The sequence below is a fragment of the Mastigoproctus giganteus genome, chromosome 10 (genome assembly GCF_048544385.1).
Source record: "Mastigoproctus giganteus isolate SK-2022 chromosome 10, ASM4854438v1, whole genome shotgun sequence".
In the NCBI taxonomy this organism is placed as follows: domain Eukaryota; kingdom Metazoa; phylum Arthropoda; class Arachnida; order Uropygi; family Thelyphonidae; genus Mastigoproctus; species Mastigoproctus giganteus.
In genome coordinates, this window is record NC_143584.1 from 205661709 (window position 1) to 205679368 (window position 17660).

Genomic DNA, 17660 nt, shown 5'->3' on the forward strand with positions numbered 1-17660 from the left:
TTATGATCGTAAAATAATACTTTATGACATTAAAGAAAGCTGTGTTATTTAACCCATGTGTATTGGCCTCTCTTTTGCAGGAGCCAAATTTAGAGTAGATATTAGTTATAGCGATAACTAAATTACATTATAGGTAATACAGAAACAACAGTTGACATAACAACAAAAAGTAGCTTGCTAGTACGGAGTTCACTTTGAGAACCAGTAACAAAAGCTTACATTTCTTGGAAGTCTGGAATACAATGGACAAAGGAAAATAGTAGGTGAATGTTTATTGGTTAGAAATTAGGCAACATCATTCTCAGCTCTGGAATACATGTGAAAATCTAATGTTATTGGCTTTCTTGGTAGATCTCCTAGGAATAGGGATTTTGGGGGGGGGGAACTTTCAGTTGGCTTCAAGAAGGTTTAGGCCCAAACCTCCCAGCTAACAGTCTCTTCACGCCCCATACCATCTCACATTGACCACCAGAATCCTGGGTCTGCAGTGTTACCCTGTCTAGTGAAGAGTCAACCTGTTTTTCCTTTGTCTTTTGCTTCCCAGTTTTTAAAGGAAAGTAAACATTTGCTATTGAAGTTCTTCTATTGAAATCTCTAACATTTTTACCATTATCTCTTTTAAACTGTAATTTTAGTTATCCGTATACCATTGAAGAGTGACTAAAAAGGAGCTGTACATGTATTTATTACCTATAGTGGTTAGGGAGTTCTGAATAAAATGGTTTTCTTTAACACATGGTGTTTATTTAATCATTGCATGTATTCACATCAACTCTTTCTCACAGCATATTTTGCATTGTATACATATTTTTAAATTTATTGATTTCATATTGTGCTCCTTTTAAAGGAAAGATATTTTGAACAGTTAGTATGTGCAAGTATAAATATGCATCCTATTCTTGACTTTATAAGGTCAAGAATATTTTTCATCATAGAGAAATTGCTTTATAAACTTTGTCATCTGCATTTTTATTCTTCCCTGCTGAATATAGCTTAGCCCATTTGCTGTTACCCTGGTGTATTTTGTACACCAAAAACAGAAAAACTTAAATTGGAAAAGTATTATTGGAAAAGTATATCTATAAAAATAAAAAATTCTTTATGGCACCCTATTTACCAAAAAAAGTGTTAGTTCCCATGTTGTTCTCCCAAGATTTTCTCCTAGGGTATTTGGAGTATATATACAAGATGATTTACTACCAGTGCGACAAATTTGCAGGAAGTGTAGGGGGCACAAAGACGAATCGGAATCACATAGCATTGCAGGGTCCAAAATGTCTTCGTCATGCGGTAGAGGACGTTGAATGGGAGGTCGTGTGAACAGTGATCCCGCTGGAAGTCAGCATTTGCGAACTGGTTCCCGAGGCAGTAGGATGGACGAGTATTCAAACGTTGAACTGGCCGACATGCGCCTTGCGTATGGAGCTGCAGACTGTAACGGGCACGCTGCTGTGCGCTTGTACCAGGAACGTTTCCCGCACAGGCGTGCTCCTCATCATACGATTTTTGCACATGTGCACAGAAGGTTACGTGAGACTGGTTGTTTCACGAGAGGTACCATAAATCGAGAGTTAACGACGAGGACGCCAGACAATGAGGAGAATGTCCTACATCTTGCAGAAGGCAATCAGAGTACGAGTACTCGAGCGATAGGCCAACAATTGGGTATTTCCCAATCCACTGTATGGAGGATACTGTCAACAAACCAAATGAGTTCATACCATCTGCAATGCGTCCAATCATTGGAGCCTGCAGATTATCCACTCCGGAGGACTTTTGCTACTTGGTTTCTTCAACAGAGTGCGGCAGACAGTGCATTTGCTGTGTCCGTATTGTTCACGGATGAGGCAAGTTTCATAAGAGAGGGAACCTTCAATCAACATAACGCCCATTTGTGGACTTTGGAGAACCCCCATGGTATGCAAACACATGCAACTGAACGGCGTTTCTCTGTCAATGTTTGGGCCGACATTGTTGGAGACCACCTCATTGGACCGTACCTTCTGCCCCCTCGTCTGGACGGCAGGGCATACTTGATCTTTCTACAGCAAGTCCTGCCCGAACTTATTGAAGAAGCACATGTTCCTCAGTCGTTGCGCCGCTCAATGTGATTCCAGCATGATGGGGCTCCCCCCCCCCATTACACCAATGACATCCGCCAACACCTAAATGTTACATTTGGACAGCATTGGATAGGTCGTGGTGGTCCGGTTCATTGGCCTACTAGATCGCCAGACCTATCATGCCTGGACTTCTTCTGCTGGGGTCAAATGAAGACATTGGTGTACGAGACCTCTGTTGATTCAGTTGAAGACCTTGTCGCTTGCATCTCTGTAGCTGCCGGGGAGATTCGATACACGCCAGGAATCTTCCAGAACGTTAGGGATTCCATGCGGCGGCACTGTGAAACCTGTGTGACTGCTTCTGGTCGCACTTTCGAACACCTTCTGTAGCATGGCTTTTTGCCAATGTAAAACTTGTCATTAAAATGATTTCTGTTACACTAATGAGTCGCTGTTTCTGTTCTTTTTCTTTGTTCACGCGACCTCCCACATGATGAAGGCATTTCGGACCCTGCAATGCTACGTGATTCTGATTTGTCTTTGTGCCCCCCTACACCTCCTGCAAGTTTGTCGCACTGGTAGTGAATCACCCTGTGTGTATATATATATATATATATATATATATATATATATTTTTTTTTTTTTTTTTTTTTTTTTTCCCTCTTAGTAGTTCTTTTAACCCCTTTTTGGTGATATTTCATGTTTTTCGGAACTGGTACCTTACAAGGGGGGGGGGGTACCACTAAATTATAATATAATTGCCATTATTTAAAATTTTATATCGGTTTTATTAATTGGATTTAAAGTGCTAAATTATAAAGGGGACTTTCGGCTACTATTTGTCTTATTACCTTTACTTCCCCCTCCCTTTTGGTTTATTTTATTTTATGTTAATTTTTGCTCTACAGTTTTTGCCATACTACTGGCAAAAACTGTAGCATTTTTTCCTTATGACATCTTTTGATCTTCTTATACAATGCAATGTCAAAATTAAGAATAAAATTTTCATTTCAAACCATTTTTTGCATCTTTTTTTTTTTCTCTCTCCAATGGAACTGGTTGGTGTATAAAATCCACGAGTACCTGCTGTTGGAGGTTTGAATTTGGCATGTTTCCTAAAGTTAGAAATAATGAGGCATTTGTCACTGATATCATAAATACTTTAAAATAAAAGATGAGCCATGATGATTCAGTTTAAAATTTACAGTTAAAATAGTGTTACTCTAAGTGATACAGTGCTTAAGTTTGCTAATACAAATTTATGTGACTGTGTCTTTAACCCAAATCATTTTACTGTTATCACTTGGGTTGAATTATTTGGACACCCTTTATTTTTAATGTTGAATACTTTTTGTTTCCTTTTCAAGTTTTTCTCAAAAGTAATTTTTTTTTATCTTGTGCAGAGTTCCCCTTTCAGACGTATAAGGAATGTTGAAGTGGATCCAAGGTTAAAAGATAACAGTTTTGAAGCTAAGGTAAAATTACTAAAGAAAGTGGAATATGTTAATTTAACAATGTATTGGTGAAAGGGTATCTTGATGGCAGGATATAGCAGTAAAGAAAAGACAGTACTTTATTACATTGTAATAAGGTTTATTTTTACCATGTGTATCAATCCCTCTCTGGGGGTCCTGTTCAGTGAATATTTAAAGTTAAAAGAACTATTAACATATAATCAAACTAAAAATTTATGGTTGTAAATATAACTTTATGTAATGTCCAGTAAAGAAGATACCCAGAGAGGATTCTATATGTGGTGAAAATAAATCTTATTACTAGACTTCGAATTATTTGCAAATGCATATTGTGGCCAGTGTAGTCATTAGTGCATGTAAAACAAATATTACAAGCAATACTGCACATTCCTTCAACTTGAGATCATTGTTTTCAAATGTCTATGTAACAAATTGCTGTATTGCAATTAAATTAGTGTGTGATAATATTTCACTGAGTATGGGAAACATTTTAATGCTATTTTGCTGTTTGTTCTCATGCTATCGACTTTATCAAATGAAACATTTTTGTTAAACATGCCAAAATTAAATCTGTTACAAAACTTTATATGGAATCGTGGATTGCCAATCATGGAAAAGATTTTACTACAGGTGGCATTATTGTGTTCTCTGTTGTTTGTGAAAAGAATGTGCCATACAAGGGAAAAAATCAAGATTGACCAACATGTGAAAACAGCATTGCACATTATTGCCAAGCAGTGGAAAAGTGAGGAAAAATTTCCAGAGCAGTCACTTTTAATCAAGCTGTGTAAAGAAGGAAAAAGCAATTTTTCAAAGCTGTGGTAAGCAGCAATAATCTCTTTCAATAAGTTAAACAATTGAGTCTGCAAGCAGTTTTTGAAAAAATATTGTATAAATCAAAATATTCCAGAGGAAACTACCTTGAGAAAGAATTGCCTTAGTGCTATTTATGATGACATTATTTTTGAAATTCGTCAAGATATTAGAGAACTACATTTGGATGTTCGATGAAATGACAGGTATTTGTGGTCGCTATATTGCACATTTTATATGTGGAAAATTACACAGAACCATCGCATCTGTATTTACTTGCTTGTGAGGCTCTCAAAAAGGTGAATTACTCTACAATAGCATAATTTTGTAACGATTCTTTGCAGTTATTATGACCAGAATTGACCCATAGCGAAAGAGTGGGTGTTAGTGACACTGCTTCTCATATGTGGTAAAAGAGGCTTCTGCGTTACAAGTTTTCTGTTCAAATCAGATCAGTATTACTTGCTAGCCCATAGGTTGGCAGAGACAATTGGGGAGAATTTTGGTGAGATTAAACTTATTTCCAGTATAAAAAAGATTTGTCAAAAATTCCTTTGAGATTAGCAACTTACAGAAATGTGCTACCTACTCTTCCTCTCCCACCTGATCCTGTTCTCATAAAATGGGGAACATGGTTACAAACAGTGTTGTTCTATGCTAAAAATTTGATTCTCTAAAAGAATTTGTTGATTCCTTGGATACGCATTCAGTGGCTATTGGTAGTGCTAAGGCAGTGCTTTGATTCTTTGGTTAGAAAACATTTATTGTTCATCCAGACCTATTTCAGCTGGTAACCAAACTTGAAATGTGGGGACATATTTTTGAGCAGTGCAATTGGAAAGATGGAAAAAGCCGAATTGCAACTTTCAACTGTGCATGGAGGAATTAGAAGAAGAAATAAGAAAATACAATGTTTTAGAAAAGTACTCAGAATTTCACACTTTAAGGAAAATAAATAGGAAAGGAAATGAACTTCCATTTCAAATAGAGGCTTCAAAAGGTCACATTTTTAAATACAGCCCAGTCATTTCCATAGAAGTAGAAAGTCCATTCCTTGCATGTAAAATGCTCTTGGACAATAAATGCTACAAATTTTATAATGGACTACGAAAAATATATTACTATAATATAATTTTAAGTATTTTTCACCAACCGTATGTATTGGTGAAAGTAAATATAAGTAAATGACAAAATAAAATAAAACGAAAGCCAAAATTTTGATAACTTTATAATTAAGCTTACAATAAATTACTGTTTACAGTGGATATAAAACAAACAATTAAAATATCATAAAATACAATAAAATATACCAGGTTAAAAGTGATAAAATATCTGAAGCTTTCGAAGGCTCTGCCTTCTTTCTCTTGGCGCATGATAGCCTTAGATGCTGATGCGCCATTAAACTTCTAATAACCAACCAACCAACCAGCTTTCTTTCTCAACAGTACGCTTTTTTACTTTACAGTGCAACTTTAAATACCCGCAGGTTCACGGCACATGTCATGTGATTTGATGGCACGTGCACTGTTCTCGTGTGTGTCGGAACTGGAAGTGGCTTGGGAACGCATCAGGTGGAATCGTTCATCCCCTCTAAGGATCACTGCCTCAAAGAGGGGATGGATACTCATATTAATATTGATATTATTAATATTAATAATATCTATTATTGATAGATATTAATATTGTTAATATATTAATATTGATATTAAGATATTAATATTGTTAATAATGTCTCTATTAATATTGTTCTCAATGGAACTAATCCACAAGCTCTCAAGCCACTTGCGGTCCCAAAACCTATGCGCCCAGTCAATGATAACTGCTTTGTCCAGGGAGATATGGTGCTGCTTCTCCCCAAAGTGTTCAGCCACGGCGGATTTTCCTTGTGGATTAGTTCCATCGAGAACAATATTAATAGAGACGGGGGTATGCGTATCCATCCCCTCTTTGAGGCAGTGATCCTTTGAGGGGATGAATGATTCCACCTGACGCGCTTCTGAGCCACTTTCGGTTCCGACACGCACAAGAACAGTGCATGTGCCATCAAATCACGTGACATGTGCCGTGAACCTGCAGGTATTTAAAGTTGCACTTTAAAGTAAAAAAGCGTACTGTTGAGAAAGAAGGCAGAGCCTTCGAAAGCTTCAGATATTTTATCACTTTTAACCTGGTATATTTTATTGTATTTTATGATATTTTAATTGTTTGTTTTATATCCACTGTAAACAGTAATTTATTGTAAGCTTAATTATAAAGTTATCAAAATTTTGGCTTTCGTTTTATTTTATTTTGTCATTTCAACATACGGTTGGTGAAAAATACTTAAAATTATATTATGAATATACCCAACCCCAGAGGGGCCTATTTGGAGAATATATTACTATGTATTGTAACAAAATTATTCCAGGTATGAGTTTGAAAGGGGAAACTTAAAAAAAAGGTTAACTTTTCATAAATGGTTTTATTACTTTAACATGTTATATATAAAGAAATTGTGGTTCAATTAATTGTAATGAATAATAAATGTAAAATTTTCATTCATATTTGACCTGTTTTTAGTGCATATAATCGGTGTCTACTTATTACAAAGCAGTGAAGTACTTCATTTCGGTACTCATTTAAATTTGCATCAAAAATTTTAAATTTAAAAATTAAATTGATTCAAATTTAAATGAACGTACATGGATGTAACAAGATTTTTTTTTATTTCGTGAGTGATCAGTGATTGTGAAAATTAAGATTGATTGCGACTAACCTGCTCCTCTTCGTAGCAGTTATAGGATTTCTTTTCAAGTAAATAAAAATCCATTGCAATTCCATGACCGCCTTACTGTTATGATGCATCCCCCATCAGGATATTATTCTTCAATTCCTTGGGATTTAACCCACTAGTTTAGAACCACTGCTTAAACAAATCGAAGATACTTTGAATATATTACTGAAGTTCTTTTATATCACTTGTTTGCCAAACTTTTGTGGGATTTAAGATAAATCTCATTATGTTAATGATTAGTATTGGCAAATGATGCGAGGAACAAAGCTTATATAGCATCAGAAAAAAAAGAAGTTCCCACATCACTTCATTCTTTCTGATAAATTGTTTAATTCTTCCTTAAATTTATTCAGACTACCCACTTCTGCAACATCAGACTGGAAGTTTGTTCCAACAATCAACTAGCCTCTGGCTGAAAGCAAATTTCCACACATCTAACCTGTAACCACCTTCCTTCCCTCAGTTTTAAATTTGCATTCCCTTATGTCCATTGTCTGAGCTACAGGAAAGATGCCACCAACATTTAGCTTTATCAATCTATTGATAGCCTTAAACACCTCAATCAGATCTTCTCTTAGGTACCTAGTTTCCAGATGCTACAGTTTTCAGAACTGAAGTCTTTCTTGATAGGAATATCCTTTTGTTCCCCTTGCTAATCTTGTTGCTGTTTTCTGCACCCATTCCAGAAGTTCCACATCCTTCCTGACCTCCAGACCGGTATGCAGTACTCAAGATGTGGCCTAACCATTGCCTTATAGGATAATCACCTTGTCACCGCCTTATCCCTCTTGGCAAAATTCCTCTGTCATTGACAAAACCCTGTGAGCTGTCCTAGCAACCTGTCTGCACTGCCCAGAGAACTTTGTGTCTGACTCCACAAGTAATTTAATATCATATTGAAAACAGTAATGGGACCCAGCACTGAACCCTGGGGATTCCATATGTATATCATTTATATATATATATATATTTAACCATATGCACTTTCTCCCTTCCACTGTTTCAACCCACATTCATATGAAACATAAAAAAAACAAATTATAACTGGTCTTCTCAAATGGTAGCCTGTGGGCCACTTCCAGCCCACCAGGTTGTTTGAACTGGAGTGCCAATTAGCAGCTGAAAAGTAGAAATTGTAAAAAAAATCAGTACAAGTTTAATAAATATAAATTTGTTTTCATATAAGTTATTTTGAATTTCTCACCAAGTGAGAACAGCTAAGTTATAATTATTTATATTAACATTCTGTCATAGCACCTCTGTCGTGAAAGTTGCTTACTAAGTTTATTTATGTGGCTGCCAATATAGCTATTTTATAATTCAATGTAAATGTTTTAAATCCAACCAATTTTCAATGCTACATTAGCTCCTTAAAAAATGGAAAATTATAATTGTTTTATTTATGCATTTTATGCGAAATGTTTAATTTAAATATGGACATCTTTTGTTATTTTTTTTTATTATTATTTTTATTCAATTTTATCCGAAAATGTCTTTCTCCAAATGAAGAAAAGTTGGGAGTTAAAAAAAAACTTCAGTTTAAAACAGAATGGACAAATGACTTTTGTTTCATACTACTTAATAATAATTTACTTGTGTGTTTAATCTATAACGAAGTCTTGTCAATTGCTAAACTAAGTAATTTGAAAAGACATTATGGGACCAAGCATAATGATTTGTGTAATTCCCTCACGTTCAAAATCTAGAAAAAGTAAACTAGATAACCTAAAAGCATCATACAGGCATGCTAACGTAATATTGTGCATCACAGGAAAAATGTACAGAAGTTTCTTTGAGAGTATTGTGGATTCTAGCTGAGAAAATGCTACCCTTCAGCTCATGCTGAAGTGGTGAAACAATGCATATTAGAAACAGTAAAAGTATTGTGGGAGGGTTAAAGTTTCAAAAGATTCCTATATAAAATGATTTGGCTATATAACACTGTCGTGAACTCACAAACAACCTAGCTGATCAATTGCTTGCTGAACTATCTGCATTCATATACTTTACTTTAGCCATAGATAACTTCGAATTGCACAGATATAGCCCAGCTTGCAATTATTGTGAGATTCATTAATGGTAATGTATTTGTTGGTACTAATAGCTCTACATGGATGGACAACAGAGGTAATCTGTAATAAAGTTGTAAAATTATTTACTTCCAAAGAACTTAGAACTGTGAAGATGTGCTTTTCTTTACAACAGATGGGGCTCCAGCCATGATAGGTGAAAGCAGTGGGCTTGTTGGCAGGCTTAAAGAAACAAAACAGAATCTTATTTCCTATTACTGTATTATACATACTGCTTCAAAACTGAGTGGGGACTTTCACTTTCTCCTGACTGTAATGATCAAATTAGTTAATTTTCTGCAATCAAAATCAGAACTGTCACACAGGCAGCTAAAACAGGGTTTAAAAGATATTGATGCTGAGTTTCCTGACCTGGTTGCATACAACAATGTTGAGGTGGTTAAGCAAAGGAAGAATGCTGAAAAGGAAATGGGATTTAAGAAAAATTGAGTTTTTTTGTAGCAGATTGAAGACAGTGATATTGAAAACAGTAAAATTAATTTGTCTCGAAGGAAAAGATAAAATATCAGTTAACTCTGAGTCTGTCTTAAGTTTCAAAAATAAACTTCAGCTTTTCATTCAAGATGTAAGAAGTAATGAATTTATTTTTTCCCTACTCTTCAAAATTTTCAAGATGAAGTGACCAGTATGTATGAAACTGATATATTAGAATTCTTAAACTGAAAAGTGAGTTTGATCATAGATTCAAAAATCTGGAAGGCAAACGGAGTGCACTAAGATTTGCTTCCAACCCTCTATCAGTAGAAGTCATCTGAATGGATGCAGGAAGTAAAAGATGAGGTTTTAAATATATGAGGCCCAGTTTAAATTGGAAATGTGTGAATTTACAACAGAATAAAAGGTTATTATATTAATTCTACTCACTACACAAATTTTGGATAGAGCTGCACACCAACAGTGAATATCTTGAAATCACAACAGTGGCTATAAAAATTCTAACAATGTTTGAGTTGACCTGGATTTGTGAAAGTACTTTGAGCTAATTAACATTCATCAAGTTAAGATACAGGAGCTCACTTGTTGTTGTTGTTTGGTTTTTAGGAGCATTAGCAACTAAGGCCATATTGCTCCGAGGATATGCGGTGGTCATTCCCTGATCTTTCCACATCCTCCGTATTTGGTGGTCACGGGCTGCTCACTTGTGAAAATATGGAACACCACCTGCAAATTTCACACACAAGCTATGAGCCTAGCTACAAGGACATGATGAGGGACTAGAAGTGTTACTTCCCACTGGCTGGTGATTGGCCCGCCAGAGATTTGACAGTCAAGGTTAGTGGCCCTTTATGTAATTTAATTGAGAAGCCTGGCACTATAACCACATTATTAGGGGGAACCTTATGTTCTGCATTAAACATATATAGAAGTGCTTGCCATATCAAGGGTTTGTATTACTCTCAGAAGACTATGCTGAGTCATACAGTATCCTGAGAAAAAATCAAGAATATAGCATACTGTGCTGAATTTTAACCTGTGTGCAAGTTAAAGTTATTAGTTAAAATAAGCACATTCTTAAACAAAAACATTTTATAAATAGGATTCTTCAAGGTTATTAATAGACAGACTGGTTAGAATATATTTACAATTAGACAGTTTATATAGATATCTCTTTTTACAACTCTTAAAAGCTTTTACAAACATGTATTTTGCAATCTTCTTTTCAGCATCGGAAATATCTGTAGCTTCATAACTGCAGAGCTTTGTGACCGTATAGCAATTAGTTTGTCATTTGTCATTCTTTGAAGAGGTGTGGGTTCTCCAAATCAGCAATTTGGAGGAATTGTAAAACTTTTCAAAAACTAGGAAAAGTACAGTTGGAGTTCTTATTAAAAACTGCTAAGTTCACACAGGAACTGCAAGATGACTTGCATCAATAAACACTTTCCTAAATTAAATCAACACAACAGACAATGACCTCTATCCAGAAAGTGGGGTCTGGGAGGGATCTGAAATGAATTGCAAATGTATTCATTTCTCTTGTTTTGATGACTCTTTTGGAAGATATGGAAATGCTTCAAAATGTGAATAAATGAATTTTTCTGAAAACAGTTTTGAAAAAATTGTTTGTGTGAATTGGCACTCTGTTAAAACAAAACTGTTTTTTGAAAGACAACTGCTGCATGAGTGCCCAGGACCTTTTGACTTTGTCTCTTCATAAGTACAAATCAAATGGTTTTTGTTGCTGCAAACTCACCCTTTATAGTTTCTCTGAAGGAAGTCGAGTTACTTCATGGTGAGGTAATTTTTTCAGGAAGTATATTTTCAATGGTGGAGACCAAAAATCTCATGCATCAATTGACAAGTTAAATGTTAACTTGGTTTAAGGATTATTAGTTATACTGTTATATGTTTCAAGTGATCGTCTCGTCATCATTGGTGGATGATGACGAGATAGGTAGCAGTAGTTAAAGGCAAAGGAATGGGTTTTAATTTCAGAAAAGGAAATTACAATGCCTTAAGGTACTACATGGCCTGTATTAAATGGGTAGATATTGCGCAGAGAATGAATACAATTGAACTGTGGTACGCTGTATGATCACTGTGGTATGATCACTGTCAAGCTAAGCTTCTTCAGAGAGACATAGATAGACTTCAGGAATGGTCAGAAAAATGGAGCTATGCTTTAATCCAACAAAGTGTAAGGTATTACACCTGGGAAACAGTAATTCCAAAATAACTTATTCACTTGGTGGAGTTCAACTAAACCCAGTACTGGAGGAAGGGGACTTGGATGTTAAGATACGGTCAGACATGAAATTCTCTGATCATTGTAAACAGGTTTCAAGGAAGGTCCATGGTGTCCTATAGATGATCTATCGAACTTTTGCAAGTAGAGATAGGGACGTGATAATCCCATTATATAAGGCTTATGTTAGACCACACTTGGAATACTGTGTTCAAGTATGGAGACCGCACCTAAAGAAAGACATCGAGCTTCTTGAAAGGGTGCAAAGAAGGGTAACTCGCCTGGTGAGATCGGCAAAAGGGCTTCCTTATGATGAAAGACTTCGAATATGTGGGTTGCAGAGTTTGGAAACTAGACACCTTAGAGGAGATTTGATTGAGGTGTTTAAGGCTCTGAGAGGCATCAGTAAAATGAATGAGGACAAAATTTTCAAGATTATAAATGATGCTAGAACTAGGGGACATAAATTCAAGTTACGGGGGGGAAATGTTCAGATTGGACTGCAGGAAGTTTTATTTTAGCCAGCAAGTTATAAATTACTGGAATAAGTTGCCTTTATGGGTGGTAGAGGCCGACAGTTTGGGGAAATTCAAAGGTCATCTGGATAGTACTTTCGGGTAAGGGAAGCGCATAGGATGATAGGTTTAATTTCCTTTTTATTTATTTTTTATTTTATTTTTTTATTTATTGATTATTATTAATTAGTTATTTATTTTATTTATCTATTTATTTATTTATTTTTTGTTTTTATCATTGTTTTGTTCGGGTTTTTTTTTTTTTTTTTTTGGCTGGTGCAGCATAAGCCATAGGCTTTCTTGCACCATGCGGCCGTTACTAATACTAAAGTTTTTTTTTTTTTTTTTTTTTAATTTTCTTCCTTGGTATTCAAAAAATAATTTTTTCCCCTCTTTACTGCAGTCAACTTTTCACATAGTTTAAAACTGAGAGGTATGGTTTGTGGGTGTATAAAGTGTTGGTCACAGTAAAGGTAGATTAAGGTTACAAAACTAGAAGCTTATAGGTAAAGAATTGAAGGCTAATTAAATTAATTTTTTTTTTTTTTTTAAATTACAGAGAGGATCCCGGGGATCTTGGGGAGAGAGGGCAAATCATGTATTGAAGCAGGTGAGAGGTAGGGATTTCAGGCATGAGAAGACAAAAAAGAAAAGAGGAAGCTATTCTGGTGGTATTATATCAACAGAAGTCAATTCTTTTAAATTTGATGATTAGGAAATATTCATAATGTACAGGAAAGAAATTAAAGTTGTGAATACTGAGATCAGTGTAAACTTTTGTGGACTGTTGAGTATCTATTGATTTGTAAATTATGAACTATCAAGCTAATGAATTTCATTTTCCCAGATAAGGGCTTCATACAAGATGGTTAATAATGGGACACATACAGGTAGCAAGCTATAATCAGTTTGTGCTCTACATGTAGTTGATGCATATTTTTTCTTTTATGTGTGTGTATACACATGCCACGAAAGTGTATCACTGATGATATCATTGATATAATAAAGTATTCATATTTGGTATCATTTCTAAAAATATTTTGCAAAAATATGTGAAGTTACATCCATGTCTGCACTTTGTTTTGGTTTTCAGTTTTTCAGTTTTTTTTTTTTAATGAGTTTCAATTCTTCTACAAACATTAGCACTCCACTTGTTGTTTACATGTATCATATTTAATGCATCAAATAATATATACTTAATATATATTAAGATTAACAAAAAAAAACTGAATTGCAACTATTCTTTGCTCATAGTGCCTGACACTGCTTTATTCCCAGATATGTCAGATAGTATGTTGTGTATTATTCTGTGAATACTGAGTTAACATGATATAGTATACACTGTTAAGTGTCTTTAGAAAATTTTTCCTATTTAGGTTGATATACCACATGCATAAAAATGCATATGGTATATCAATACCATATGCATTTTTATATTATTATACTGTATATAATTGAACTTCTGAAATTTTTTTTAAAGTAGTGGTTGAATTAGTTAGCCGTGGGGAGAGAGAATCCTAAAAGCAGGTATTTTGTTGGTTACGCATTACACTTGTTTAGCAGTGATGTGGGCATACCTTTGTCTAAAGCAAAGGTTCCCCATTATGAAACCTGAATGGTACTAATGAGCTTTTCAGAAATTTTATGTTACTATATTTATACACTTTATTAGTGCTTCGAGTAGCAATTCTTATTTACAGAATAAATTGAAGTTGTATTGTTTCAGCTAATCAAGCCAATTTTTTTGTTTATAAAATAAGAAAGAAAGAAAAAGGGAAATGGACAGATTTTCTAAAAAGTATATGAAAATAGTTAACTATCTTTCAATAACACCTACCATAGGATTATATGAAATTTTAATAACATTTGAATAAAAAATAACCATACTTAAGGATCTGAAGACATAGTAGTTTTCCTCAGAAGTGGTTCATAAACCAAGGTTGTGCTGGTTTAGGCTTAGGCAGCTGTGTTTTTTTTTTTTTTTTTATGAAAATCCCAAACACGAGAAGTATTAGAACCTATAGTACTTAGTACCGTGCTTGGGTTGGAGATATTAGAATTAGTAGAGGCATATGATGCAAGAAAGCAAGCTTATTCAGCATCAGCCAAAAAAAAAAAAAAAAAAAAAAAACCACTCCCATTTCACCCCTCCGTTCGTTCGAAATACATGTCCAGTTGAGCCTTAAATTTGTTTAGGCTATCAACTTCAACAATAAGTGATGGAAGTTGGTTCCACCAACCAACCACCCGCTGGCCAAAGGCAAATTTCCGCACATCTATCCGACATCCGTCCTTCCTCAATTTGAATTTATGCCCTCTGAGGTGATTATTCTGAGCAAGAGGAAGAATCCCATTGGCATTGAGCATGCTCAAACCATTCAAAGCCTTATACACCTCTATCAGATCACCTTGCCAGTGCCTAGTCTCCAGACTCTGTAATTTGTTCCATTGACTAATCTTGTTGCCCTTCTCTGTACCCGTTCCAGCAGCTCTACATCCTTCTTGAAATGAGGCCTCCAGACCTGTATACAGTACTCAAGATGTGGCCTAACCATTGCCTTATACAAGGGAATAATCACCTCCTTATCCCTGCTAGAAAAATTCCTGTATATCATTGACAAGACACAATGAGCTACTCTTGCAGCTCGTCTGCACTGCTCAGAGAACTTCATATCTGCCTGCACAATTACCCCCAGGTCCTTTTCATTCTCCGCCACTGTCAGTGTAGTACCGCAGAGTTGATACGTTGCTCTGGGGTTACTGTTTCCCATATGTAGTACTTTACATTTGTCAATGTTAAACTTCATTTGCCACCTCTCAGCCCATCTGTTCAACCTTTCCAGATCCTGTTGCAGCAGCATAGCGTCAGTAGTGTCCTTAACAACCCTGCCAACCTTTGTATCATCTGCAAACTTGGACATTAAGCTTGATATACCATCATCAATATCATTCATAAACACCGAAAACAACAACGGACCCAACACTGAACCCTGAGGAACTCCACTAATAACATTAGTCCACGTGGAGAAGATGAAATCTTCTCCACGTCCAGGTGGAGAAGATGAAAGAGGATATTTGTTGACATTAGACTTGAACTTCTGTGGACTGTAATTTTCAGGAAATACATAAGAAGGAAGGTTGTTTGAGAAAACGGCAGTTGAATGAATAAACAAGAAAGATGAAAAATTAGTTCTGTGAGTTTGAAGTTGGACAGTAAATGGATATTGCTGGTGGTGGTGGCACGTGTGTGGACTGTTTTGAAAGAGAGAGTGGGGATTATAGAAACCAATTCAGAAGAACAGCGCCCATGGAAATATCTGTAAATAAATTATCAAGTCATTTTAGAAGAACAGTGCCAATGGAAGTATCTGTATAAAAGGCATGCAGCAGAAACAGTACATCTATGAGTGGAGAGACTCTGTTAGAGATGAGTCATTAATTAACCTAACTGCCCTCTTCTGAATGGAATCTAGGAGCCTGAGAGGTTTTGGGGGCACTGCCCAGATATGGGAACAATATTCCATGGTAGAGTGGATTTGCGATTTGTACAGAGTGAGCAGCTGTTTGGAAGAAAAATAACGAGAGCAAAAGAGAAAACCAAGTTTTTTGGATGCAGAGGAAGCAATATTTTTAATGTGCTTGTGCCAAGAGAGATTAGAAGTCAGGGTAATCCCCAAGAGAGATATATCATCTTGCCTAGAAATTGGGAGTGCCACTAAAGATAAGCATACGAGCAGAAGAATCCTTTTGGCAAGGTATAAGACAGGACTGAGTTTTAGAAGGATTGAAAACAACTAAGTTGTCTTTGCTCTACTGGAGAATTACCTGGAGATCGGAATTTAAGGAATTGGTAGCAGATATTTGAGAAGTTGAAGCTGGTTGAGCAGGGCAAGGTTTCTCAAAGTGGAATGCAGTGTGCTATCATCAAGTACAAAAAGTACATGGGTTTTGACAGACTAAGTGGAAGTGGACATCGTTGAGATTAGAACTGAGACCACGTAGATTTGTGAAATGAACTAGGAAGTGTTTGGGAGGTTTAGATCTTTTCGCAGATAAGTTTGCTCTATTAGTTTGGCAATTCATGATGTATTCAAAAGCAAGAAAAGGTTTGTGGGGGAAGAGAAAAATTTCATTACTTCATACATGCTGTATGAAGTAATGAAATTTTTGGATATGGCGTGTACATGGGAAGAATATACCCACATCCTTGATATAACGTGGCCTTGATAATGTCCCCTGCATACCCACTACTCGGATACCCTCCAGTCACTATCTGGTAGAGTAGAGGTAGCAAGATTTATACACTAGCTGATCCAAAAGCCTAGAGATTTACCAATAGGTTTGGTCCGGTCTGGTGTACTAACTAGCGGCTGGCCTGCGAACACAATTTTAGAGCTGTACTCTCGAAATGTAAGGAAGTTTGGATCTTGCCATGTTGTTCATCATAGCCTCAAAAGATGGTTATACTGCATGACAGAAGAGATGGGGAAGGGTTGACCAGAACTTAGCTCTGGAGACAAAACATGGATTCCACCACTTCAAGACTCTAATAAGCAAAGTGGTGGTATTGCACCGGTTGACGAGTCATCTACCACCTAGTATTGCCTGGTAACACAGAAGGGCTGCATTCCTCCTTGTGGTGTGGGTGCCACATTTAGACTCCCTGCTTATGTTGGTTTACACCTGGGTGGTCACCCACAGTGTGCTTGCGCATGGGGGTTATACCCAGGATTACTAACAGTCCCACCATCGTGAAGGTGCAAGCAGAGGATTTGACTTTTACAGACTGTCCGAACTTCGCCAAAATTGGGTCCACTTGACTTGCGTGTCACCCAAATATCAGTTCCATCAGTGTTTTAGACTCCCAGGAAGCAAGCCCAGCTTGTCTGGCATATCTGAGAGAATGTCTGTGACAACCTCAAGGACCAATTCCTTACATTTCAAGGGTACAGCTCTAAAATGGTGTTCGCAGGCTGGCCACTAGTTAGTACACTAGACAGAACCTATTGGTAACTCTCTAGGAGGCTTCCAGATGTGTTATCTTGTGTTCCTCTAAGAACACAGCTTGCTTTGTCATAGCAAATTTAAAAAATATTAATGAAAATTGTTGCATGCTGATTCTAAACTTTTAGGCAGGAGTATTACTAGCAACCTAATTAAAGTGTAAAAAATTTATTTACTGGTTATCACAGTTACCAAAATTTCTTACTGGTTATGAACTTCTATGAATTCCAGATTTAAACAA

At 36.0% G+C, this 17660-nt stretch overlaps 1 protein-coding gene across 2 annotated transcripts in view; it reads left to right on the forward strand.

The window, feature by feature from the left end:
• Positions 1-13179, forward strand: part of LOC150079805 (uncharacterized) — a 61694-nt gene extending 48515 nt beyond the window's left edge. For both annotated transcript variants that reach the window (XM_090383754.1, XM_090383753.1), the window contains exons 5-6: positions 3467-3538; positions 12975-13179. In XM_090383754.1, coding sequence (XP_090239880.1) covers positions 3467-3538; positions 12975-13130 — 228 coding nt within the window. In that variant the 3' untranslated portion in view covers positions 13131-13179. The remainder of the gene's footprint in view (positions 1-3466; positions 3539-12974) is intronic.
• Positions 13180-17660: the final 4481 nt, after the last annotated feature.